Source organism: Pleurodeles waltl, chromosome 2_2 (assembly GCF_031143425.1).
Source record: "Pleurodeles waltl isolate 20211129_DDA chromosome 2_2, aPleWal1.hap1.20221129, whole genome shotgun sequence".
In the NCBI taxonomy this organism is placed as follows: domain Eukaryota; kingdom Metazoa; phylum Chordata; class Amphibia; order Caudata; family Salamandridae; genus Pleurodeles; species Pleurodeles waltl.
In genome coordinates this window covers 719,835,827-719,863,197 of record NC_090439.1, presented here as the reverse complement: position 1 = coordinate 719,863,197, position 27,371 = coordinate 719,835,827, and the positions used below count along the sequence as shown (strand labels likewise).

The following is a 27,371-nucleotide window of genomic DNA, read 5'->3' as shown; positions in this document are numbered from 1 at the left end:
GCCCCCAGTGTGGTGCAGAACCCCTCAGTATAGCCTCAGCACAAGTCATCTGCCTTCTGGGGGGGTCACCCGCGGTGCCACATCCAAGTGATGTGAATCTGAGTCAATAGAGTGAGAGCGGCAGTCCGATTCATCTCCACTAATTTCTTCAGCTGAAGCCGTCCGCTGCAGGGAGGACGCCGCCTCCAGTGCCGCCTGTCTGTCCAGCTCTGTCTGTGCAGGTGTCGGCCTTGGACTTGGGCGTGATTTATTCCGCTTCCTCTGCGCCCTCCTGCAATCTCACCACAATACCTTCCCCCGTTGAGTGCCGGAGTTGTCTGTCGCCATGTGCGGCTCCAGCCATTCTCAGGCCTCTTCCAGCATCTGATGGAACGTGGTCTGCCCCTCCAATATCACCCTGAGCCTGGCCGGGAACAGGAGTGAGTATTTGACGCCCGCTTCCCTCAAGGCCCTCTTTACTGCTGTATAAGAAGCGCGTCTGGACTGCACTTCTGCCGTAAAGTCCGGGAATAATGTCACCAATCCATTGTCTACTCGGAAGAGCCCAACCTCCCTGGCCCATTGAAGCAGGATATCTCTGTCTCTGTAGTGGAGTAGCTTGGCCACTACTGTTCACAGGGGTTGCCCCGCCACGACAGGTTTTGAAGGCACCCGGTGGGCCCTCTCCAAGGCAAAGAAGTGGGTAAGCTGACCCGGGGCAACCTCTTGTCGCAGCCATTGTTCAAGGAAGGTTACTGCATCTGGCCCCTCAGTTCCCTCCGGAAGGCCAATTATGTGTACATTATTCCTCCGATTGTGGCCCTATGCGTCCTCGGCCCGACGTTCCAGTCGTTGAACCCGGTCCGTTAGCTGCACCACCGTAATATGGAGGTCCTGTTGCGCCAGAGCCAGATCCGTGAGCGTAGCTTCAGCACATCGTACTCTGTCAGCAAGCTTCTGATGGTCCCCACGTAGCAGTCCAAGTTCCACCGACGTCTGTCCTATTTCTTGCTGAAGAGTCGTAACCTGTGATCTATCTTTGACAGCGTCCCGAGATATCTACCATGGATTTCCCTCCATGCTCTGGGCACTCCACCTGCCATTTTGAACATTTGGTTATGATCCACTAAGGAAATGTTGCCATGTCCCATTAGGGGCTTGGTGGGGAAACCACAAATCCTTTCCTTGTCCAAAAAGGCATTTGTCAAGATTGTTCTTTGGCTCCCCTGCTGGTCTACTCCATGTGGCACAGGATGTTCTAAGGACCTCATTGGCTGATGATGTTAAGACCATACAAACGTGTTAGGAATAATTCCACATTGGATACCTCTTGAATAGGTGTGTCATTTTATGCATATAGAGATTGGGGTATTGTCTGTTTAGCGTAGGAAAACTTGAAAATTAACATCCTTTCACAGAGCGCGGGCGCAACTGTAACCTTTGAAATGGAGAATGGTGGGCATCTGATATTACCTGCCCTCAAGGTTTATAATGAGCAGAGTCAGAGTGCCTTACTTAATGGATCAGAGCTATGAGGCTGGTCCAATATCACACAACTGCGAAAAAAGGGGTTTTAAAATGCCTACTAAGATTACATTGTTGCACCCCGACATTTCCAGTGCAGTTGAATGTTTGGATTATGGGCATTGCCATGTTTGTCGAGATAAGACCACTGATATATTGGGGGGAGCACCACAGCTAATCCACTATAGGGAGGTGTTGCTATATGTTTTAGGCTACATGGTCTTGCTGGCTTGGATATGTATGGGATCTGCTGGGGCAAAGAGGATAACCACATCTTTGGTCATCTCCCAATTACATTACCCAGAACCTCCAGCGTTTCATGATTTGCAAAATAATCATGAAATCAGCTAAGAAGCACAATGAACGCAATATTTGCAGTTTTGGCTGCAAAAAAATGTGTCCCGGTAGACAGCAAAAAAATAGTAACTTTTTATTGGCTGTACGTGCACACACGTCACTACATGTCACCACGTACAGATATGATACGTTTTTGCAGCCAAAATGGTGACCTAAATCCAAAGCCGAATGTGTGTGTCTGGTGTCAGCAAAGGCAGCCGGGGATACACTTTCCAGCTCTTTGGCAGTTAAACGAATACAGCACCATTAGAATTACCCCTTTTTGGACATGGTTTCACTGCCTCGTTTGTGTTATCATTAAAATCTCCATCTGTGCACAGAGGAAAAAACAGGAGACATCAAGAAAGTCATTCAGAAAGTACACAGCTTGCTCTGCCACCGTCTGGCCTTCCTGAGCCGCCATCCCTTCTTGCCCCACCCCCTCAGGACTCCTTCTTCCTGCATATATCTCATCTGTCCTTTCGTCGAATCGTCATCGTTGGGTTGAACGTTGGACCCTCCACCTTGAACACATGCACAGAGAGGGAAGCACAGAGGTGCATTAGCCACACCACACCACAAATTTCGTAAGCTGCTGCTGTTCTAACAATAGTGCATCCGGACCTGGGTAGTTCTGATTATTAGGCCAGGACCTGGCCATGGCAATAGTGGAGCAACCTACACAATTTAGTACTGCCAAAGGAATTCTCCTTGCCAGCACCCAGGCTCACTTTATCCTCGACCCAAAAGGGTCATCACTGTTCATAAAATTATGTTCATCTGATGAATTTTAGTGGACCATTTGTTCAGTTGTTTATTGAATGTAATTCAGAATTATTTCCTCTAATGCACGAGTGTTATCTTCTAAAATTATTTGTGTTCATTCAAGTTCAAAAATTCAGTTGAAATCAATCCAACAGCATTCGTAATAAGTGTCCAATAACATCAATTCCTTGCCACTTCTCCAATGCATTTTGGGTTGAAACTCTTCATCAGGGGATCTTTAAATCAAGTGGTATTTCCAATGAGAACTTTGCTGACTTCCTTACAGAACACTACACGCGGAACCCTTTTTAGGTCGAGCTTAGCAGCTGCTTTTTTCGACGTGCTGGTATCTATGTGGGCTTTTAACCACGCCCACCTCACGCCTATCACTTTCACTCGTTCGTGGGCTTGTCTGTCAAAAATCCTTTTTTTTCATTGGTAAATGCTTTACGATTGTCCCTCCTTGGGGCAGTTTTGTTACCGCTTTGGCCATTGACCTTATTATGTGGATAATTGCACGTCTGGCGACGTGTTTGACTGTGAGCGAGCTTCTTTTTTCTTTTCTGTCTCTCCTTTGCGCTCATGGCGGCTGTGGCACTTTGAATTGACCAGCTTATGTCAACTGTTTTACTTTTAGTTTTCAATTTATGTGGCAAGAAATGTCCACTTAGGAATTCACAATGCTAATAGCTCTAACTAGAGCAAACGCAAGACCCATTGCATTGCAAATGCTTGTTATACCAAGGTGTGAACCATGCAAGTGACCGAAAACTACTGCTTCGATTAATGTTTCAGTAAACACCACGCTATGCGCACTGCATGCTGTGCATGTGTTTAAGTTCCGGTCCAACATGACTGGACATACTGTAACTCACACATCGACTTGTGTGCACGTACTCATAATACATGCAACCTGAGGAAGTGAGAACAGATTTAAAGGTGACGCCAAAGAGACCAATTTTGGTGCCAAACTACAAAAATCACTGTGAATCGCACATCGACTCGTACCCAAACATCATGCACGCGCCCGAGTGAGTGAAACGGATTAAGCGGTGATGTAAACAAAACAATTTGTAGTTTCACAGTGAACAAAGTGATCTCGTAACTCCATGCTAAAGATCAGCATGCTTGGCAAGGTCGATATGTCATTGTCTCTCTCTCGTGCCGAGAACACCCATAAATACCCTGCATGCCTCGGTGATTGTAGACACTTAGGGGCATATTTATACTCTGTTTGCGCCGAATGTGCGTCAAAATTTTTGACGCACAATCAGCGCAAACCCTGCCCCATATTTATACTTTGACGTCCGACCCCGCGGGCGTCAAAATTCCACCATGTGCATCATTTTTTGGAAGGGGGAACCAGCCTTGCGTTAATTATATGCAAGGTAGGAGTTCCCTTCCAAAAAATGACTTTAAGGCCTGTGCCCCTTATTTATACTCTGACATCATTTTGACGCACAGGAGGGGGCAGGCCTTAAAAAACGGCGCACAGCCTGATGGGCGCCGTTTTTTAACGCCTGGGTCAGGGCAGGCGTTAAGGGACCTGTGGGCTCGGAAGGAGCCCAGAGGTGCCCTCCCCTGCCCCCAGGGACACCCCCTGCCACCCTTGCCCACCCCAGGAGGACACCCAAGGATGGAGGGACCCATCCCAGGGAAGTTGAGGTAAGTATTTTTGTTCGTTTTTTTTAAGTGTCATAGGTGGGCCAGATTTGTGCCCCCCTACATGCCACTATGCCCAATGGCCATGCCCAGGGGACAGAAGTCCCCTGGGCATGGCCATTGGGCAAGGGGGCATGACTCCTGTCTTTGCTATGACAGGAGGCATGTCAATGGAGGTTGGGCGTAAAAAAAAAAAAATGGTGCAAATCCGGTTTGAGGCCTGAATTTTGCATCAGACCTGACTTGCACTGTTTTTTGATGCACAACCCCCATTTTCCCATACGCCGGCGCTGCCTGGTGTGAGTCATTTTTTTTTACGCACACCAGTCCGCAGCGCCGGCTAACGTCATTCCATTAATAAGGCTCCCACATGGCGCGTTGGAATGGCGTTAGCCGGCGGTAAACTTTTTGACGCACAACTGCATTGGCGCAGTTGTGCGTCAAAAAGTATAAATATGGGCCTTACAGAGTAGCGATATTCAAACTCTAGCCGCGGCTGCGGAATACAACGATGAGGTATCTTCCACACCACTTGCAACTGCGCTGTAATCGTGCCCATGAAGAATGTTACTCTATAAATGCGTGTACCCCGAAGTGCACCCAAATCCAAAGTGTACCCGTCCGCCTCACCAACCACATGCATCAGTTCGTTTAAAGGGACCTTTGCATTCCCATAAGACTACGGGATGCTCTTATACAAAGTTCTACGATTTCCTAGCGCTTGCACATGACTATTGATGTATGATGAAAATACTTAAAGGAATTCAAAACACTGAAAAAGGCTCAAACCAAAATCACAACATATACCTCCTACGTGCATACCTTACATATAATCAAATAAAAATGTGAAATCCTGTTTGCACGAAATCAAAATACAAGAATGTATGCCGATAGTAAATATAATATTAGGCATACAGATATAAAGAGTATAAGGGCACTGGCCTTAAAGTTTCAAAGTGAGATACGTATTCACAAAAAAACATGAATATTACAACTTGTGGTTCATTCCATTTGGTTGCAAAGAATCCCGTTTTTTAAAACCCCAAAATTGTTTGTGACAGTCTTTTGTGATTGTCTTTGTCTGGCCTTGTTGGGATACCTTCCAAAATTTGAAATCTCAGTTGCAAAATATTATGACTGGCTCCCAGACAATGCATAGCTACGCTGGATGTCTTAAATTCTTAATTTTATTCCGGGTATTGCTTTTGTGTTCAGTTATACCGATTTTGACTTTTCTTTCAGTCTTTCCCACATTTTGTTTGCCACATAGGCATTTTAACTTGCAGTCAGCTGAGTGTCTGAGTTCAATGGAGTTGCCTTCAAGGGGATGCACCACACTATTGTCTGTGACCACGTTATTACAAAGTACACAGTTGAAATATTTTTTGTGTTCCTTTGAACATGACCTGCTGATTGGGTTTCTTGTGGGACAAGATTTCTATATTGTTCCTTAACCTGCCACGTGTAAATAATGGTTTCTCTGAAAATAAACCACCAAAGTCAGATTCCTTTTAAAGGATTTCCCATCTCTTATTGATGATATTTTAACAGCATGAACTTTCGTTGAGTATTTTACCACACAAGCCATCCTTTGGGAAACATCTTTTTGGAGTTTTCTCCAGTAAATTGTTTCTGTCCAATTTGTCCACTCAGCTCAAAGATTGAGCCAATAAGTATTTGTGAACATTCCTCAGTAAGGAATGGGACAGGTGTATCCGGGTCAAGGAAAAATTAACCAATGACTCTTCCCAGCACAAGACAATGATATGGTGTTAATGGCTTCTCATAGTACCCCAGGAAAGTGAGCAGTAGATGTTGAAAATAAGAACAATGTTTTTCTTCAGCATATTCACTGCCCTTTTCAAAACATTAACGGGATCTTTCAATATATACCTTTATTTCACTTTGGCTACTCTTGTAACATTAGTACCCACCAGGATATTCACAGTTCAAAAGAACAATGCATTTTGTAATCACAGCACTATCAGATTTACACCTTGAACTAATGCAATAACTCAGTATCTGTTGACAATGTTCACAGATACGACTGCCTTAAAAGTGAACGGAAATGCAGAATACAGAGTGTGTTGGTGACATTGACTGTTGATACAGAATGTGAATTTTCCAAATATTCATGTAAGAAAGTCCTAATTTTATTAAAGACACACAAAATCATGTTATGCTGTCTTGCTTGCCATTTAATTCACTAATAGTCAGTTTTTTCAAACAGTAAATTGCTAAAACTGAAAAAGATTAACAGGACTACAACAACCAGCAAGATTAGGCAAACCCTCTGGCATAGCACTGGTACCTTTTCAGTAGTCCCGAGGGTGCACACACTCCTGGGCACCAGGGTTCTATGGCCTATGGACATGTGACATCATTGGATAACACCATTCGCATGCGGCTCGAGACACTGCTGTAGTTAGGAGTGTAGCTGCCATTAACTCACCAGGTGCAGTGGCACCGGGGGCACAAGGAGCACATCACTTCCCTGCTGCTTCACTGTAATGTATGCCTGTGGCACACTGTCAGCAACATTAGTGTGCACAGCTGGCAGTTGTGTTGTGGCACTCTACGAGGGATGGTAACGTATTATTTCCAAATAGTGCTAAGAGGCATAGTTTCCTCTTTGTAGCCTCAGTATTGAAGGACGTTAGGGAAGCTAGCCATCTTCCTCCCACCGGAGGCATTTGGTGGCCTATGGCTGATGGCTCTGGGACTTGGAACCGCTAGCCCCAAGTCAGCACAATGCCACAGAAAACAGGGTGATTGGCAACCCTGTGCTATCATGCTTGGCTTAACCTACGCTCCAGAATGCTACCACAAAGGACAATATAGCAAACAAACACTCAGACACTTTAAACATGCCTATTTCAAAGTGGAATACTCCGCTAAAACAGGTTTCATTGACTCAGGGCTGAAAATGATTAATTACAACTAAAATAAAGCGCCGCAATAATGCCTCAAAATGTGCATTTTGAGCTGCAAAATATGTATTTTTGTGCAGCAGAATTTGCGAATCTATGCTGCAAAATCCTGGGGGTCTGCATACTGCACCAGAGGCCAAGTCATCGTTTAAATGTAGTCTGCAGCAGGAGAAGATTTCAGGTACTAAATAGGGAAGCTTGACTAAAGCTTTCCTGATTAATAGTGTGCACCCAAATTAGAGCCTTTCCTTTGTGATTGAGATACGTCGCAGGGTTGCACAAAACAGTGCTATGGTTGCTTGACTTGGGTTGAAGATGAGACACATTTATTTCTGTTGTATATTTGACTTTGCGATGGCACAATGTCTTCGGCATTGCTGAGGGATCAGAGTATCTGTTACTTGATCGTCCTTCGAACTACAGAACTCTGGTGCTTCCACTGTTTTTTTCCCTTGCAGCTTGGTGCCGTTCTATCGACACATGATAATGCCATTCTGTTATTGTGCCTCAGGTTTTATGTGTTGCACCCAAAATTAGTTTATTGGGAACTGACAGAATAAACATGAGTAGCTCTATTTTAACTTTGTAACTGTATGTGTAGAAATAATTCTTGTCAGACTGCAATCTGCCTCGCTGACACCTACAGAAGCCATCCTAAATTTAAATCAATGTAGCAAGGAGGAGGAACATACATTTTCCAGAGCATTTTAAAAGTCATTGAAGTTTTTATAATGTAGATCCCTATTTATATTTTAATATACAAAGATTGCTAGGATTGTTCAGACTAAGACCAACACCATGCAAGAGTGACTCAAAAAGAAAAAATGCAACCTTTTATTCTGATTATGACTATACCAAAAAAAGAGATCATTGAATGTACAAGAGGTGAAAACAAGTATAAAGTGATTGTAAGTATTAACCAATTCCCAGTAGAGATTTATTCTACAAGCCAAGCCTAATTAAAGAATGCATCTGCAGCACTAGAGTTGGGCGAAGTTGCACAGATTTTTTTGTTTTCAAATCTACTTTTGCACAGATCTGTGGAAAAGTTCGCAAGTTTGCGAAGTTTTCCATCGCTGGCCATCTTGTGAACATCATGTTTTTTGTGACTCGTTAAGTTGCTTGTAGGATTGTTTAACATCGAAAATTGTTCTTAAGAAGATATGCTTGACACAAAACAATCCGTTTTTTCCTCTCTTGTGGAAGCCCAGGGACAAAAAAGAAATCGATCACACCACAAATGATGGTTGTAGTTTCATACTACCTGGTGGCATACCACCTGGACAACCTTACTGAGCCCTGCAGAAAGATCAGGCGAGAGAACGTCAGTTTTTGAGGAGGAGCATGAGGAGGAGAGGGCAAATAATTTTTGGAGTTAATGGCTGTACAGTTATTAAATTGTATTACAAAACATTAGCATGTAGAAAAAAAGTGCTTTACCCTCTGCAGTTTTATCTCCTTGCCTTTGTCCCTCAAGAGCAATTAGGTGTCTGTAAAAGGTCAAAGGGTGGGATAACGGGTAAACCTTGAGAGGTCATCAGGGTGACAAAGGGTGGGTCTGCTACCCCTCACATTATGGTGAATGGATGTTGTTGCAACGGAGAAAGGTCCCCTACGTGGCGCTGAGGAGCACATGCCCCACCTTGAGTTCCCCAGAGCAAGCTGTAATAGTTATGGCATCCCAACCCAAGCACGCATGACATCATGCATGTGCGCTGAAGTTCTTCTGTGATATGGAAAGAGATCCAGAGTAGGGCTCTGTGGTCAGAAGGGCACACCATGTGAAGAGAGTGACTACTGTCACCTCACCAGCCTGTAGGGTAGCAATAGTGGTGGCAGCAAAATGTTTATAGTAGCAAGCCAGCCTTTTTACCTACTGACTGCTCTGAGGAGTAGCCTTCTGGCCTTACCTGTGTTTTAAATTGTTCTGCCAGGTTACTGCAACAGGGTCTTTGACCATCTATGTTGGACATGAATGTCATGTGCATGTACCTTACATCCTTGCGGAGAGAGTGTATGACAACTGAGTCTGTGGCCACACTTGGTTGCATTTTGTTTGGCTGTACTTGAGCGGTATACCCAAGATGGAGGATTGGAGAGAAAGCCTCGCCTGTAGAACTGAATTGTAGGGCTTCCCCCTAGAACATTTTTTATGGGTCAAGCCAAGAAGTTTAATGAAAGGAGACAGAGGGACTCGTTGAAGCTAAGAGGTTTCATACCTGAGAGACAAGTACCTCATACATGTGCGACTGAATGGGTGAAAATTATGTAACAGAACAGTGGAATTGGTGTTGCTATGTAATTATAAATGTTGCTGACGAGCGAGCAAGGACTTACAGCGTTGTATTTTTGTTGAAAACCAATAAAGAAATACAAAAAACAGTGGGGCAACCTTCATTGCTTCTGTTTCTGTTTTGAGGTGCTCCTTTGGGGAGACTGCCAGGTTCCCCCAGTCTGCTAGCTCCTATTTATGACAAAGATCAGTGTGCACAGAAGTAAAGGTGCAGAACTGTACAGAAGTGGTCATAGAAAATAATTTCAGAACTCCACAAAGGCTGTGTGCAAGATTCCTGATCAGTACCCTGGGGTCCCACACTAGTAGTCACCAGGAGATTGCTTGGAGTGGCAAGGTTGGGGTATCCATTGCCAACTTCGCTTGCCTGGTTCTGGACGAGTAACCTATGAAAACATAAGTCTGCTAGGAGAGGCTGCCTGGACCATGCTTTGAGAAATAGGGAGTTGACAGACTCCTCAGAAGGGACCTGGCAGTGCCCTTGCATGAAGAAACGCTATTCTGAAGGTGATGAGCTTGAAAAGACACTTAGGTGGTCATTACAACCCTGGCTGACGGTGTTAAAGCGGCGGTAAGACCGCCAACAGGTCGTCGGTAAAAAAATTTGAATTATGACCGTGAGGAAACCGCCAACAAAGACAGCTACTTTAATACTACGACCACCACGGCGGTACAAACAAACAGCGCAGCGGTCACCGGCAACAGACAGGCGGGAGATAATGTACCGCCCACACTATTATGACAGGTCAATCCGCCACCTTTTCCGGGGCACATTCACCGTGGATAAAAACACGGCGGAAACAGGCATTTCGAAGGGAAAACGCTCACCTCTACACACTCCACGAGGAACGACGACACCATGGAGCCGGAACTCCATATTCTTCCTGCACTAGTCTTCCTGCTCCTGTACCAGGAGCACCAACGCCGGCGGCGAAGACCACGGTGAGTACTGCACCTACGACATAGGGGAGGGGGGAGGCAAAAAACAGGGACACACACACGCAACACCCCAACCCCCACCCCCACCCACTACAACACACACACCAATGCATATCCAAACATTACAGGAACACCCTCCAACCCCCCCCGAATTATGCATAGACAAAAGGCAATGAGTGTAACTATTGTAATATATCAAAATAGAGTAAGCAAATATATACATATATACACTATTAACAAAATATACACCACGATTAGTAGTCCAGGTATTGCACCATTCATAGTCTGTGGGCCACTGGGCCCAAAATGCATGGACGATGCCCACACAAGATACCCGAACATGACGGAGAGAACACTGCAGGGGCATCAGATAGAAATACATCAGGCACCTCAGGGGGAAGGGAAGGGCGGGCACCTCAGCCGGATGAGTGCACGACGCCAGATCCACGAGGGGGCTCCATGCCCACTGCTGTATCCTGGGGCGTGCAAAGCCACAGTCTCTCAAGTCTCTCCAGTGGGTGGTTTGCCCACTGCTGTATCCTGGGGAGTGCAAAGCCACAGTCTCTCAAGTCTCTCCAGTGGGTGGTTTGCCCACTGCTGTATCCTGGGGAGTGCAAAGCCACAGTCTCCCAAGTCTCTACAGTGGGTGGTTTGCCCACTGCTGTATCCTGGGGAGTGCAAAGCCACAGTCTCTCAAGTGGATAACAGTCTCCACTGGTTCTGGAGGGGGACTGGTGCCCAGAGTGCTTCATCCTGTGCAGGACAGACAGAGTGGATGCAGGTCTCCACTGGTTCTGGAGGGGGACTGGTGCCCAGAGTGCTTCATCCTGTGCAGGACAGACGGAGTGGATGCAGGTCTCCACTGGTTCTGGAGGGGGACTGGTGCCCAGAGTGCTTCATCCTGCCAAGGACAGATGGAGTGGATGCAGGTCTCCACTGGTTCTGGAGGGGGACTGGTGCCCAGAGTGCTTCATCCTGTGCAGGACAGACGGAGTGGATGCAGGTCTCCACTGGTTCTGGAGGGGGACTGGTGCCCAGAGTGCTTCATCCTGCCAAGGACAGATGGAGTGGATGCAGGTCTCCACTGGTTCTGGAGGGGGACTGGTGCCCAGAGTGCATCACTCACCCAGTGACGGTCCCTGTTGCGTCACTGCCCCTGCCGCTCATGGGCTACCGGTGCTTGAGTTGGCGGTGCTTGCCCTGTTCAGCGGTGCTTGAGTTGGCGGTCCTTGCCCTGTTCAGCGGTGATTGCCCTGTTCAGCGGTGCTTGAGTTGGCGGTCCTTGCCCTGTTTAGCGGTGCTTGCCTTGGCGGTCCTTGCCCTGTTCGGCGGTCCTTGCCCTGTTCTGCGGTGCTTGCCCTGTTCAGCGGTGCTTGACTTGGTGGTCCTTGCCCTGTTCAGCGGTGCTTTACTTGGCGGTCTTTGCCCTGTTCAGCGGTGCTTGCTTTGGCGGTCCTTGCCCTGTTCAGCGGTGCTTGCCCTGTTCAGCGGTGCTTGCCTTGGCGGTCCTTGCCCTGTTCAGCGGTGCTTGAGTTGGCGGTCCTTGCCCTGTTCAGCGGTGTTTGCCCTGTTCAGCGGTGCTTGCCTTGGCGTTCCTTGTCCTGTTCAGCGGTGCTTGCCTTGGCGGTCCTTGCCCTGTTCAGCGGTGCTTGAGTTGGCGGTCCTTCATTGCCCAGCTGGGCTGGGGCTGGCGGTCCTTCATTGCCCAGCTGGGCTGTGGCTGGCGGGGCCCTCCTGGGCAGCTGGGCTGTGGCTGGCGGGGCCCTCCTGGGCAGCTGGACTGTGGCTGGCGGGGACCTCCTGGGCAGCTGGGCTGTGGCTGGTGGGGCCCTCCTGGGCAGCTGGGCTGTGGCTGGCGGGGCCCTCCTGGACAGCGACGATGGGGCTGGCGGTGGCGTTCTGGGCAGCGACAATGGGGCTGGCGGTGGCGTCCTGGGCGGTAGCGTCCTGGGCAGCGACAATAGGGCTGGCAGTGGCGTCCTGGGCAGCGACGATGGGGCTGGCGGTGGCCTTCTGCCCAGCGGGGATGAAGGCGGTCTTCTCCGCCGTGCTGCTCCTCCCAGACTTTGCGGGTTTCTTCTGCCCCTTCCCCACCTTGGGAGGAGTCACAACTGAGTCCACACTCCCCCCAGGACCCCTGTGAGCGGCTTGGGTGGCTGGAGTCTTCCCCCTCTCCCGCCGGGCACTGGCCAACTTCTGGTGCTTCACAGGGGGGGGACTGGCTGTGCTCTGGCTCCGTGATACACTGGCTGGCCTGGTGGCCGGTGCACTCCACATACCTGTGACAACAGGCACCACTGGTCCCGGCGATTTTGTGGCTGAGGTGCTAGTACGGGACCTATGAGTTGGACGGGGGGGTGGTGGGAAATAGGTTAAGGGTGGACAGGAAAAGTTATTTGGAGACACTGGGACTGGTAGCTGGAGGGGGTTTGGGAGTGGAGGAAGAGGAGGTGGTTGTAGGAGGTGTAACTTTTGTGGCTTTGGGTGCAGGTACATGCGCTGGAGGCTGTTGTGAGGTGGATGTATGTTGGGTGGGTGTGTGCCTGCGTTTGTGTATATTGGGAGGGGGCGTCACAGACACACTGGGAGAGGACACAGGGGACGTGTGGATGGTAGTGGGGGTGGTGACTGCACGTGAGCGGGTGTGCTGGTGGGTGTGCTGGTGCGGGACGTAGTGGCTGTAGTGGTAGTGCATGCAGGTGTGAGTGGAGACGAGACTGGGAGGGATGGGGGAGACGAGGAGGAGGGGGACACAGTGGAGGCAGTGGATGTTGGTGTGTCTGTATGTGTGTGATGCTTGCGTGAGTGCCTGTGGGATGTGTGGTGCTTATGTTTGCCTGAGCTTCCCTTGTGTGGTGAAGTGTGTGCAGGCTGGTCTGATGGTGTGCTTGGGATAGGCAGAGGTACAGGGGATTGGGTCTGGGTGAAGGAAGTTGGAGGGGGGAGGCTAGACACAGGGACAATGGCTGCCATCACTGCTGAGGCCAGAGTTTGAAAGGTTCGATGAAGGGCAGCCTGACCAGAATTAATGCCCTCCAGGAATGCATTGGTTTGTTGCAACTCCCTTTCTACACCCTGGATGGCATTCAAAATGGTAGACTGCCCAACAGTGAGGGACCTGAGGAGGTCAATGGCCTCCTCACTGAGGGCAGCAGAGGTGACAGGGGCAGGGGCAGGGGCTGAGGTGCCTGGGGCGAAGGTGATGCCCACCCTCCTGGGTGAGCGGGCACGGGGGACACGCTGAGGGGCTGCTGGGAGGGCGGTGCTGGTAGGGGGGGGTGGTGGCTGTACCTGTAGTAGTGGGGGGCACAGATGTTGCCGCCATCGCAAAGGGAGCTCCCATCGGAGGACGAGTCTGTGTCGCTGGTTTCAGCACCTGTCAGCGCCGTGGTGCTCCCCTCGCCCTCCGTCCCACTTGTGTATTCAGAGTCCGTAGTGTGGCCCTCCATGGCCATGTGGGACGCAGCTCCCTGGTGCTCCGGTGCCACTGCTCCTCCGCCTGATGATGCTAATGCACACAAGAACAGGGAGACCGCAAAAAATGGGGGGGGGGACAGAAGAAAGACAGGTTGAGTGCATGGCTTACCGCTACCGTTGGCGGACAAGACAGACACACCAGCCCCCTGCACTACGTCGCGCTGTTGGGCTCTACAGTGCAATTCCTGGGAAATGGCCTACATGGCTATGGGCGACAAATGCACACATAGATGACACAGGTGCATGAATACCTGTACTTGGCACTCTACAGAGGTGGGGGGCCATGCCTTACGAAGGGGCCTAGCCTACGGAACTCGCCCTGGCCTAGGGAAACCCACAGCCCTCCTCCCCCACCCAGACCCCTCCACTGCGCGAAAAGTCAGCTGAATGAGAGTGTACTCACCCCATTGTGTCTGCTGTGATGCCCTCAAGCGCCCATCCAAATCCGGGTAGGCCACCGCCAGGATCCGGAACATCAGGGGGGTCATGGTTCGACGTCACCCCTCCCACGCTGCGAGGCCATCCCCAGCTGAGCCTCCGCCGTCTTCTTGCTCCAGCGGCGAATGTCATCCCATCTCTTCCGGCAGTGGGTGCTCCGTCTGTGGTGGACCGCCAAATATCCTTCTTCTGGTGGGCGCTGACCTACATGAAATGTACAGGGGAAGAAGAGAAGTCATTACCAACTGCGCCGTCAAAGTGAGTGGCCCCCACCGTCTCTCATGCACTCAGAACTCTGCCCCCTTCCTTCTTACAACCAGCCCTCTCCACACAGGCATAGCCCATACAGCATGCCCCCTGTGTACTTACCTGTTGGTCTAGAGGACCGTAGAGTAGCGTGTACTGGGGGAGGACCCCGTCGACGAGCTTCTCCAACTCCTCCGATGTGAAGGCAGGGGTCCTTTCTCCAGATGCAGGAGCCATTGTCTCTTCCAGACCGAGGTCACAGCAGCACTTGCAGTGTAGGTCCTCTCCTGTCGAAGATCAGATATCGAGTGATTCAACAGCTAGAAAATGGCGGTCACGTCCGCGGCGGTCACGTCCGTGGCGGTGCGTACCATCACCGCCGGCGTACATCGTCATTGGCTCCTGGGACCCATAGGGTTCAATGTTAACCAATGCAGCATTGCGCCGCGGTCTTCGACCGCCTACCGCGACGGTGTACAACGCCAGCGCAGTTACCTCACATCCCATTGTCCCACTTTAGAGGTCAGGCAGCCGCCATTTCAGGGGCCCACATGGCCTAATTACCAACTGCGTCACACATACCTAGGCCTACTCTCAACACATATACAGGCCAGATTTTGTGTATGAATCGTGTTCTGTGTAGACAGTGAGTACATACCTCTGATTTGTTTGACTCTCTGGTCGCTGTTGTCCTTTATAGGCACGTCCGCTCGGACATGTGAGGAGATGGCGGAATCCTCCGGTGTTCCGACCGCTGGTGGACCTGTCGACAATGGAGGAAAGAAATCTAATAATCACCTACAGGTTTGACCGTGCCACAATCCAGGAACTGTGTACCCAGTTGGAGCCAGACCTGATGTCAGCAATCCGCCATCCCACAGGAATCCCCCCTCAAGTGCAGGTGCTATCAGTGCTCCATTTCCTTGCAAGTGGGTCTTTTCAAATAACTGTGGCCTTGGCATCATGGATGTCCCAGCCTATGTTTTCCAGCGTGTTGTCCAGAGTGTTGTCTGCCCTGCTGAAACACATGCAGAGCTACATCGTTTTCCCTCAGGTGGAGGATTTGCCTACAGTGAAAGGTGACTTCTATGCCCTTGGACATATCCCCAACATCATAGGTGCCATTGATGGGACCCATGTGGCTTTGGTCCCCCCCCACAGGAGTGAACAGGTGTAAAGGAACCGGAAGAGTTATCATTCCATGAATGTACAGATGGTATGTTTGGCAGACCAGTACATTTCCCATGTGAATGCCATGTTCCCTGGCTCAGTGCATGACGCCTACATCATGTGGAATAGCAGCATCCCTTAAGTGATGGGTCAACTCCAGAGGCACCGTGTGTGGCTATTAGGTGACTCTGGTTACCCCAACCTGTCATGGCTACTGACCCCAGTGAGGAATCCCAGGACAAGGGCAGAGGAACGCTACAATGAGGCCCATGGGCGTACTAGGAGGGTGATCGAGCGGACCTTCGGCCTCCTGAAGGCCAGGTTCCGCTGCCTCCATATGACAGGTGGATCCCTATTCTACTCACCAAAGAAGGTGTGCCAGATCATTGTGGCCTGCCGTACGCTTCATAACTTGGCTTTGCGACGCCAGGTGCCTTTTCTGCAGGAGGATGGTCCAGATGGCGGTGTTGTGGCAGCTGTGGAGCCTGTGGACAGTGATGAGGAGGAAGCAGAGGAAGACGACATTGACAACAGGGACTCAGTCATCCAGCAATATTTCCAGTGAAACACAGGTGAGAATACATTCCTGCCTACTACAAGTACTTTTACACTTCTACCTCTATCCTGTCTGTCGATTTCACCCAGTGTATGGTCACTGAGTTGTCACTTTCCCTTACGGTTTCACAGGTGTGGGTCCCAACGTGTGTCATCTCCTTAGATTCCTCAGGGACTAGAGCTGTTTGACATAGGTATGTTGACATTACTATTTCCTGGAAATGTTGTCACTGTAATAGCAAATACACTATTTCAAAATCACAGACAGACTCTAGATCTTTTGGTGCTTTAGGTGTGTTTATTTACATACAAAATATTGGAGGGGGAAGTTAAATGGTGAGGGGTGATGGCGGAGGAGTGTCCATGGCAGAGTCCAGTCTATTTGTCTCATAGGTGCATTGCTCATATGGGCATAGGAAGTGGAGCTGGGGCAGTTTCAATATGGACAGGGTGACAAAGTGGGACAGTGGGTTGACAATCAGGGTGGTCTCATTTCTTGGCGGGGTCTTGCCATCGTGCTCTGTCTTGTTCCTGGATCTCAGGGACCGCTTGCGGGGTGGTTCTCCATTTGCAGGGGGTGGGGTGCTGGTGTGGTGGTCCTGTGGCGGTGCCTCCTGTCCACTAGCGCCGGCGGAGGTGGTGGGCAGTTCATCGTCCATGCTAGTGTCAGGGGCCCCTTGGAGTGCCACAGTGTCCCTTCTGGTGTTGAGTATTTCCTTCAGCACCCCTACGATGGTGCCCAAGGCGGAGCTGATGGTTCTGAGTACCTCCCTGAACCCCAAATACTGTTCCTCCTGCATGCGCTGGGTCTCCTGAAACTTGGCCAGGACCGTTTCCATCGTCTCCTGGGAGTGGTGGTATGCTCCCATGATGGAGGAGAGGGCCTCGTGGAGAGTGGGTTCCCTTGGCCTGTCCGCCCCCTGTCGCACAGCTGCCCTCCCAGTTCCCCTGTGTTCCTGGGCCTCCGTCCCCTGGACTGTGTGCCCACTACCACTGCCCCCAAGTCCCTGTTGTTGTTGGGGTGGTGGGTTATCCTGGGTTCCCTGTAGTGGTGGACACACAGCTGATTGACGTGTCCTGGGGACGGAGGTATGGGCCCGCTGGGTGGGTGCTGTGCTGGTGTTACCAGATGGTGGAAGGTCTGTGGTGGCCTGTGCCTGTGTGAGGGGAACCGACTGTCCCGAAGCCCACAATGGTCCGGGCTGGTCATCTAGATCCAGTTGGACAGAGCTGCTGTCATCACTGTGGGCCTCTTCTGTGGGTGGGGTGAAGATGTCTGGACCCTCCTGTCTGGTGACGTTGGGTAGCGGTCCTGCAGGGGTGTAAAAGCATGATTATTGCATCTGTGTGTGTCATGGTGTGCAATGGGTGGGTGAGCGTGTACCCCAGTGCTTGCATTCCTGTGTGGGGGCTTGTGTGATGATGGTTTAGGGGGGTGTATGGGTATGTGCAGTGGGCATGCTTTAGTGATGTGTGTCCATGCGTTGGTGTTGCATGCAGGGCTTGGTGTTGGGATGTGTGGTTTGTGATATTGGTACATTTGTGAGGAGTTGGAGTGATAGGGGAGGGGGCGAGGGTGGGGGTATGTGATAGCATGCAGATAGGGTGGGGGATATGGTAGTTAAAGGTTTGACTTACCGGAGTCCATTCCTCCACTGACTCCTGCGAGGCCCTCAGGATGCAGAATGGCCAAGACCTGCTCCTCCCATGTTGTTAGTTGTGGGGGAGGAGGTGGGGGTCCGCCGCCAGTCCCCTGAACCGCCTGGTGGTGTCTTGAGACCACGGAACGCACCTTCCCCTGTAGGTCATTCTACCTCTTCATGATGTCGTCCCGATTTCTTGGGTGTTGTCCCACTGCGTTGACCCTGTCGACTATTCTTCGCCATAGCTCCATCTTCCTTGAAATGGAGGTGTGCTGCACATGTGCTCCAAATAGCTGTGGCTCTACCCGGACGATTTCCTCCACCATGACCCTGAGCTCCTCCTCCAAGAACCTGGGGTGTCTTTGCCGTGCCATGGGGTGGTGTAGGTGATGTGTGGGGTGGTGTGTGTGGTGATAAGTGTGGTGATATGTAGTGGTGTGTGGTGTTTTGTGCGTGGAAGTTGTGTGGGTGATGGTGTTGAGTGCCTGTGGATGCTAGTTTGTGGATGGTGGTGTCTCTCTCTGGCCTTCTTTCGGAATTTTTTGTCGTAGGGGTTTGTGGGTGATGTGTGTGTGTGTTTTATATTGTATTGAGTGTGTGGGAGTGGTGTGTGTATGTGTATCAGGTGTGTGTATTTGGAATTGTCCAATGTGGCGGTGTTTTGTAGAAGTGTGTGTAATTTGAGCGCTGCAGTGTGTACCGCCAATGGAATACCGCGGTTGAAAGACCGCCGCGTGGATTCGTGTGTCGTGATAGTGTGGGCGTATTTCTGTTGGCGTGACAGTGGAGGTTTTGTTTTCGCCAGTTTATCACTGACCTTTGGTGTGGCGGACTTGTGTGGGTGTCTGAATTTTGTTGGATTTCGAGATGTGGGTCATAATAGCTGTAGTGGAATTCCGCGGCCGCGGCGGTGTGTTGGCGGTCTTCTGTACGGCGGTAAGCGCCTTTTACCGCCAATGTTGTAATGACCCCCTTAGTCTACACAACACAAATCCGTCATGTGATCCAGAGAGATTTGCATTGCAGGGCAGTTTGTGATGTCTGGAAGTCTCTAGCATGTCCAAAAGCATGGACAACTGCATTGACGCCTGAAGTTGAAGGGCACTTTGAAACTCGCTTGGGTGTGAGGGCCAGTGTAAATCTTCAGTGCCAAGACGGCTCTGTGTACTGGAGACCAGTGACTGCCATCCGTAGTTGAAGCTACTAAGAAATACCAGACAAAGAAATGATCCACATCAACAGAGGAGGCTGTACCATTCTGGACGCACGGGAAATGTCCAGAACAACAAGTCTGGAACAACGCATATGTTAACAACGCAAGCGTACCCACACTAGCATGAACAATAACTCCCTTTTTCCCTGTCTTAACCATGCATGTGCAGAACAACGTATATGTGTGGTTAAGGCAGAGAAAAAGAGCGAATGCATTGGGAGAAGGCGCGGTCAGGTAAGTGGGGCTGGGGCAGGGAGGGGGTAGTTTGGTTTTTAGGGGCAGGGTACTTTTATTTGTAGGGGCGGGAGGGCTGGGGTACCTATGATTTTAGGGGTGTGGTATGGGGTTGGGGTAGGTAAGTGGTGCTGGGGTAGGGTTGGGGGTAGTTTTAAGGGGTGGGGTCAGGTAGTTTGTTTTTTAGGGGTGGGATTGTGGTAATTTTGTTTTTAGGGGTGGGGGGTCCGTGTAGTTTTGTTTTTAGGGGCAGGGTAGTTTTATTTAAAGGGGCTGGGTGATGGGTAGCTTGTTTTTAGGGCGGATGGAGGGGCTGGGGAAGGTTCTAGGCCTCAGGGTGGGTGGGGGGTATCAAGGTAGTTTTGTTTTTAGGGGTGAGGGGCCGTTTAGTTTTGTTTTTAAGGGCGGGGAGTTGGGTAGTTTTGTTTTTAGTGGGGGTGGGGTAGTATTGTTTTTAGGGGCGGGGTGGGGGAGTTTTGTTTTTAGGGGTTGGGGTAATTTTGTTTTTAGGGGAGGGTAGGGGGTCAGGGTAGTTTTCTGTTTAGGGGCGGAGGTGGGGGTAGATTTGTTTTTAGGGTTGGGGTGTGGGGTAGTTTGGTTTATATAGGCAGGGGTTGGTGTAGCTTTGTTTTTGTTTTTAGGGGCAGGGTGGGGGGTCAGGGTAGTTTTGTTTTTAGGGGCGGAGTGGGGAGTCGGGGTAGTTTTGATTTTAGGGGGATCGGGGTAGTTTTGATTTTAGGGCGGGTGGTGGGGTCAGTTGTTTTTAGGCCGGGTGGGGGATCAGGGAAGGTTTTAGGGCTCAGGATGGATGGTGGGTGTTGGGGTACTTTGGTTTTTAGGGGTAGGGGTGGGGGTGGTGGGGTCAGGGCCGGGATAGTAGTATTTTAGGGTGGGGGTGTTGGGTAGGGTTAGTAGTGTTTTTAGGGCGGGTGGGGTAGGAGTAGTTCTGGTTTTAGGGCGGATGGTGGCATGCTAGAAATGATGTTCCCACACATTCCCACACATGCCGTTTCTAGGCATGCTTTTACAATAAAAAATAGTTGGAAAGGCATGTGTGGAAGCAACGCAGTCGTTGTTCCGACTGCGTTGTTCAGGCATGCGTGGTTTGCACATGCATTGTTCCATCATACAATCTGGAAGCAGGTGCTGCCTGCAGACAAACTCAATTAGTTTTAGGTGCACCACCAAGGACAGAAAGGTACAGTGAAATTGCAACCCAGGAGAGTTGGACAAATGCACACCGTCATGGAGGGACAGGCACTGAGCAGTGAGTGAGCACAACTGCAGAAGAAGCCTGGAGACCCACTGAGATTTCACCTGCAGGGCGAAGGGCCTTTGTACTCTACCATTGCACTCTGTCTCTGAGAGTATCATGGGTACTGTTCACTTCGATGCCCTGAGATATGCTATCAGTTAATAAATTAATAGATTAAATCACTTTTTGCTTACAAATTGAAGTACATGTTCAACAGTGAATTATTGAATGTTATATAGGCGATATATTGATATTATATAGGGGAGTGGATGAGGCGTAAAGGCCTGAGCAGCTGACTTTGGAGCAGGGCACCAGGTTCGAGCCTCTGCGTGGGCTCAATATCCTGTGATTCTGGGCAAATCACTTAATCTCCCGTGCCTACCAAAAAAAATGAATTTGTCCTTGTGTTATATTACTTGTCCTCATATAAATCACTCCCATACCTTCAGGTCGAGCTCGTGCTACATAAAACGGCAAAAAAAAATATATATCATGTTTTTTTAGTTCAGAGTCTCTAAACCAACTTCACGTCTTTGAGCCTGAACTGCTCAACTTTGCTACCCTTAAAGTCAGGTGCTAAAGGGGTGTATTGGTGATGAGTTTTTAGTCCAATAGTGAGGTTAGGCCTTGGGACAACAGTGGTAAACAAATCTGACTCACCTGAATTTATCCCAGTATCCCCTGAGCTATGGGAAATGTTCTGTGGGTGTCCATTCACATTTTTCCCCTAGGTTTGTCATAAAGCCAAGGAAATGCATGTGCAGGAGAACCTTGTCTAGAAACTCTAAATAGCCTTTTTAATAAACGTCCATATTAAGCTATCATACGTCTTAACTTCTTTATGGCCAAAATCACTGCTATCTCCCAATCCCTTCAGAGAGAGATAAAATATCTCTATGGGGCCCATTCTGAGTTGACCGGTAACTGGAGGGGAATATAATATGCTCACTATTATAGCCCGCCGTAGCGAGCTATACCGGCCATTAAAGGCCCGCTCCAGCGTTAAAGGCCCTAGCGGAAGAAGAAGACCTTTAACAAAGGAGCAGGACTTTAATGCCGGTATAGCCCAACTACGACGGGCTATTAGGCTATTAGAACATTCTGCCACTAGAGGGCAGAATGTTCTAATAAATAAAACAAAGGCCTCTCGGAGCCCAAGTGGATTGGCTCTGTGAGGCCTTTGTTCACAGCAACAGCTGTGAACAAAACAACTCTGGAATGCTGGAGCTCCAGGTTTCTACGGCCACTAGAAGCCTGGAGCACTCCATTGTTTTCAATGGAGCTCCCAACATTCCAATGTTCTAATAAACCAGAAGTTACCAGTTTCAACGAGTATCTGCACCCCAATTTATTGCTTATGCCAGTTTGTTTTGGAGTACAATGAAAGACAGTGATCAGGTTTGTTGTTCTGATACTGTGTCACAATAACGTTAACAAATCGAGTCCACGCGCTCTCCCCAAAACAGTTTGAATGAAGGTGTCAACATTTGCCTGTGCATTGTTTTGTTGTTGCTATCAAAGGCGGTCCTTGCCATAAGTAATCACTCTCAAGTAACCAGAATGTGTGAATGATGCAGTAAATACATGAGTGCACGTGTGTTACAAGCCTACAATCTACATTGAATGAATGTGAATTACAGGTTGGTTCCTGCACTACAGGTGGATCTGTGGCAGCCCAGCAGCGTCTCCTTCATCTCTGAGGGGACTCTCACCGATGTCCACGTGTCAAGGAACAATTCACAAGTTCTTCTGGCCTACCTACACCAAGCAAGCATCCGATACAAGTAAGTTTCTCCTCTTACAATTTCAGCACTCCGTCTGAATGCCCAAGGCACTATTTCTCCTAGAAATTTCACTTTATTCACAGTGGATCTGTCATGTTTTGACAAGAACCTCATTAAAATAAAGCCTAATGCCTAAATATGTAATTGTGCATAGCTTCAATCAAGAAATTATTGAGAACTGTGATAAGTCATTATTGTTATATTTGTGTTAGCATATGCGGAGGAACATTTTGGAAATGCATTTTTTGTCCTACGTTTTCAAATGTGTTTGGTAATGTATCACAATTATTCAGCAAAAATCTTAAGACACGCACCTCAATCAATTATTTACAACTGAAAGAAACCTGCAATTAAACTTAGGTGCACGGTGGAGGGGCGTGGCTGGCAAAATGGCCGACCGGCAGCACTAGAGGAGTGCTCCCGGCCCCGGATTCGGCATCGTCCGTGATCCTGCCACCCTGGGTCTCCGCGAACCCGGCTGACGGGTCCTGGAGCCCCCTAGGGCGGAAGGGGGGGCCAGGGGAGCACCAGCAACCGGTGAAAGGCATCACGATTGCGCCGTGGGGGAGCGCGTGTGAAGAGCGCCTGACCCCAAGATGGCGGCCGCGATTGCGGGCGCGTTTTGAAAATCAGTCAAAATCGACTGATTGAAGAGATAGTGAGGCGCAATTTAGGGGAGTGACCCGGTCGGAGGGTGCCTTCAGGATCTGGACTCAGTGGTGCCCGGGCGCCGTACCCTCCCTGCCCCCCTCCCCCTGGATGAAGCTGCAGGTGCCCCCTCCCGTAGGCCTGGAGGCCCATCATAGTGACTTGGAGCCTGCAGGGTGTCGGTCCTTGAACAGCTGAGGAGGGCGTTTGGGCTGCCAGTGACAGACGGAGCTGCGCTGAACGTGCGAAGGTTGCTGGGGACTGTCGCTGAGCTTGTTCTGGGGAGGTACCCCTTCTGCTGTGGTGTTCCGATTGGGTGGCCCTGTGTCAGCCGGCTCCTGGAGTGCAGGACTGGCTGGTTGTGAGACGGACACATTGAGTGGAGGACGACACCTGCGCTGCTAGTGTCTGTGCCAGTGTTCACCCTGTAGTGGTCCGGTGAGGGTGAGGCAGTTGGGGACCAGGCGGTGGTGCGTTGCGAGGGCACGAGGTTCGACCACTTACGCTGCGCCTGGTAGTGTGGTGCACGGCACTGGGAGTATTCGCTTGTAGCAGGCACCTCATCAAGTGCGCACCATGGGCAAGGACAGAGTGAACAAGGGACTGCAGCAAACATGGATGGATCAATACACAGTGCAGAGTGCAGGAGCGAGTCTGCAAAAAGATCCCCCTGGCCCCTCAGAGAAGGGAGCGGAGCCCACCAGGGTGAAAATCCTGGCTGCTATTGAGTCTTCTAGCAGGGCAACGCAAATTCAGATTGCGGCCATAGTGGTAGATGTCAGCCTGCTGAGAGAAGATTTGAAGGTAGAGGCGGAACGATCAGTGGCTACTGAGTAAAAAGTGACTTGCATGCAGTCTGATATGGACACGCTGAAGGCATCGGTGGCCATCCTCGAAGCTAAAACACGCAAACTGGAAGCACATGTCGAGGATGCGGTGGGTAGGGCGAGACGCCGTAACCTCCGTGTAGTGGGCTTCCCCGAAGGAGTAGAGGGGGTGAATGTTGAGGCCTTCCTGGAGGACTGGATCCGTAAATCATTGCCTGCTACCCCATTGTCAGCTGTGTTTGTGGTGGAGCGTGCACACCCGGCCTTGGTGCAGCCACCGCCGCTGCCGCCTGGAGCCCCTCCGCAAACGATCATAGCCAAGGTCCTTAACTATAGAGACCGCATCGCAATCTTGCAATAGGTGCGCAAACATGGAGATCCTACATTTGAGAATCACACTATCCGTTTTTTCCCTGACTGCACCAGGGCGGTGCAGCTCCCACGACAGTCATATGCTGGTGTTAAACATAAGCTAAAAGACCTGGGCTACATTTATATGTTGTTGTATCAACCAAGTTGAAGGTTCTTCATGCGGCCCGTTCACATTTCTTTCAATCTCCTGAAGCAGCGTGGGACTGGTTGGAGCGGAATTATGGGACAGGAATGCCCGGAATCCTTTCGGGGGGAGAGTGGTGGAGACCCCGAGGGCCGGAGGAAGTGCGTACTGCAGCACGCAGAAGTACCAGATGCCATCATGCCGGCCGTGGAAGCCAAGTGATTGTGCGCTCGGACGGTACTCTGAGTCTTGAGCGTAGGAGACAGGAGCGTGAGGAGGCTAAACTGTTGGTACAAACTGTCACCTCAGAGGCATCCTCGCATTACGGATCCCCCTGTGTCGCAAGAGGTCACCTGAATGATATATTGGACCTTTTGTTATGTTTGGAGTCAAGTACTTTGGTTCTGGGTCGATGCTTGGGGTCTTCCCTCTGTTGGCTCTCCTCTGGCTCTATGGCCCTTTGTTTTCCCCTGTCTACTGCTGCCTTTTAGGTGTTAGGGATGCGCGGGTCCGGGTTGGCGGTTGGTCTGGGGCCGTGGCAGAGTGGTGAGCCTGGGAATCCCGCCCCATTGTTAGTTCACTTGTTGGGAACAGTGAGTGTACGGGCCGGACGATTATTAAGTGTTGGGAGAGTTGCAGTGTAGTTCGGACCTAAATCTGGCTATCGAGTGGGAGCGGCGATTGATCCCCACTTCTGGGAACTAAAAGTGATAGCGAGGTAAACACACGATTGAGCAGACACTAGTTGTGGGTGGTGTTTACCCGGGGTAGGATGGGGGAGTGTTATGTGGGTTCTAGTTGGTGTTGGTATTCTGATTTTGACAATGTGAGCACTGTGGGCATTCTTCTGCTGAGAAGGTATTGGATCGTGGGGTTGCGCGTGTGCCATGCATGTGGGTGGAGAGGGGGCGGTCGAGCACTGTAGTGGACCAGGCGGAGTGGAACAAAATATGGCGGGTACCCTGACACGCATAGTTACATGGAATGTTAGAGGACTGAATTCCTTTGTGAAGCATACAGAGTACACACATATCTTAAGCGGCATGGCGTACATATTGCTCTCCTACAGGTGACGCATTTGATAGAAAGTGTAGGTCAAAAAGTGCATAAAAAATGGAGGGGGCAGTTTTATTCAGGGACCTATTTCTCCTACGCTAGGGGGCTCTCTGTTTGGATTGCTCCCGGGACTCCCTTTACGTTAAGAAGCCTAAAAGCGGACGTACAAGGCCGATACATATTCTTACACGGGTTATTAGATAGCTGGGAGCTCTATCTGTTGAATGTTTATGCCCCTAACACTGATGATGCAGGGTTCTATCATCAGCTCCAACAGGAATTAATATCTCACACAGGGAATCCCATTTTGTGGCCTGGTGATTTTAATTGTGTCCTAGATGGAATCCTAGATAGGGAGCCGCCAAAGATGAACACTAAGTCGCAAATGACTGCCAAATTGCGGATGGTTAGGAAAAAAAAAAAAAAAAAATCATAGGTGCACGGTACACAGGTGGATATTTAGTTGCCAGGAAATGACGAAAAACATTGGTGACAAAAAATAAGTAAAAAAAATATGAAGGACACAAATACTGACCTAACCTACTTTGTAGGTAATGTCAAAAATAGCAAAAACGAAAATATAGACCACAAATTGCCGTAAAATAGGTAAGTGTATTGAATTTTAATAATATACACTCTATTCAATGTAACACATTTATTACCTTTAAAAATAATATTTACTCTATAAAAATATATAAAACATTTTCAACTTACAAAAATAAAAGTGTGGCAAAGTGACAAATACATTTAATTTTTCATTGTATGTTACACTACTCCAGTTTGTTATGGCAATCTTGGGGTGGGCCTCTATGTGCCCAAAACAGTGACACCAGGGTGGACTCCATGGTGTTTTCCTGAAGAAATGTGCCTAACAGCACTTTAATGCCTAGTCTGACCATGCATTAAAATTTGACGCTAATTGGCCTTAGCGTCATTCTTTTGGTCTGCCTCCTTAGTGTGGGTTGTTTTAGCGCTGGGGGGCTAGCGTCATTTTTAGTGAGAGAACACCTACCTTGCATATAATTGTTGCAACTCGATGCAAGGTGGGTTGGCGCTTCCTAGAAATGATGCTAACTCAGATATTTTGATGCTAGATTGGTCTATTGTCAAAATATAAATATGGAGTTAAGTTAGCGCCGCTTTAGCATTAAAAAATGACGCTAAGGCAGTGCTAACTTTCCATAAATATGGGCCAAAGTACTTAGCTTTCTATCATTATTGCTGTGAATGTCGGAAAGTGCATTGCCACTGGGTAAGTCTTATCTTTGTTTTTAATGGCTCTAATGTGCTGCATGATACTTTTGTGAACTGGGAGGTTGGTACTTCCAACATAATATAGCTCACAGGGGTATTCTAGCATGTACAATCCATGGTCTGTTTAGGAAGTGTATGCCACCTGATCTTTTCTAAAGGTGTCTTGAAGTGTGCTTTTTCCACACCATATTCACATGCCTTGCATTTTCTGCACTTTGGGAATCCACAGCGTTCTTTAAGCTAAGTCCCATTTGGGGATTTGGTGGGATTGTTCTTAACTAGATTGTCCCTCAATGACCGCACCCTCCTGAAAGTGCACCCTACTCTCTGAGGTAGTTCAGAATCTATCAGTGGTTCATTTTTGGCAAGGTGCCAATACCTGTTCAGTGTTTTCTTATGATGTTATGCTCTATACTGTAGTGAGTAATGAATCTGTGATGGGTCTGACTCTGCTCTTTGATGTTATGTGGTCCAAAGAGAACCTCTTCCTTCTGCAGCCTTTTGTTTTTTCAATCAATCTATTTATTACCTCCAATTGTTTCAGTTCTATTAAAAGCTTCAAGTCGGACACTTCAAGCTTTTAGTTCTTGCCTTATGACATCACCTTCTTCTTCGGTTTACCTTTTGCTTGTGTGGCATAAAATCTT

General features: G+C 49.3%; 1 protein-coding gene across 5 annotated transcripts in view; it reads left to right on the top strand.

Moving 5' to 3' along the window:
• CPA6 (carboxypeptidase A6) overlaps nucleotides 1-27,371 on the top strand; it is an 825,999-nt gene that overhangs the window by 529,530 nt on the left and 269,098 nt on the right. For 3 of the 5 annotated variants that reach the window (XM_069220294.1, XM_069220298.1, XM_069220295.1), the window contains exon 3: nucleotides 22,319-22,443. In XM_069220294.1, the coding sequence (XP_069076395.1) occupies nucleotides 22,319-22,443 (125 nt within the window). Of the gene's footprint in view, nucleotides 1-22,299; nucleotides 22,444-27,371 lie in introns of all 5 variants that reach the window. The other 2 variants (XM_069220296.1, XM_069220297.1) reach the window with 1 other exon arrangement.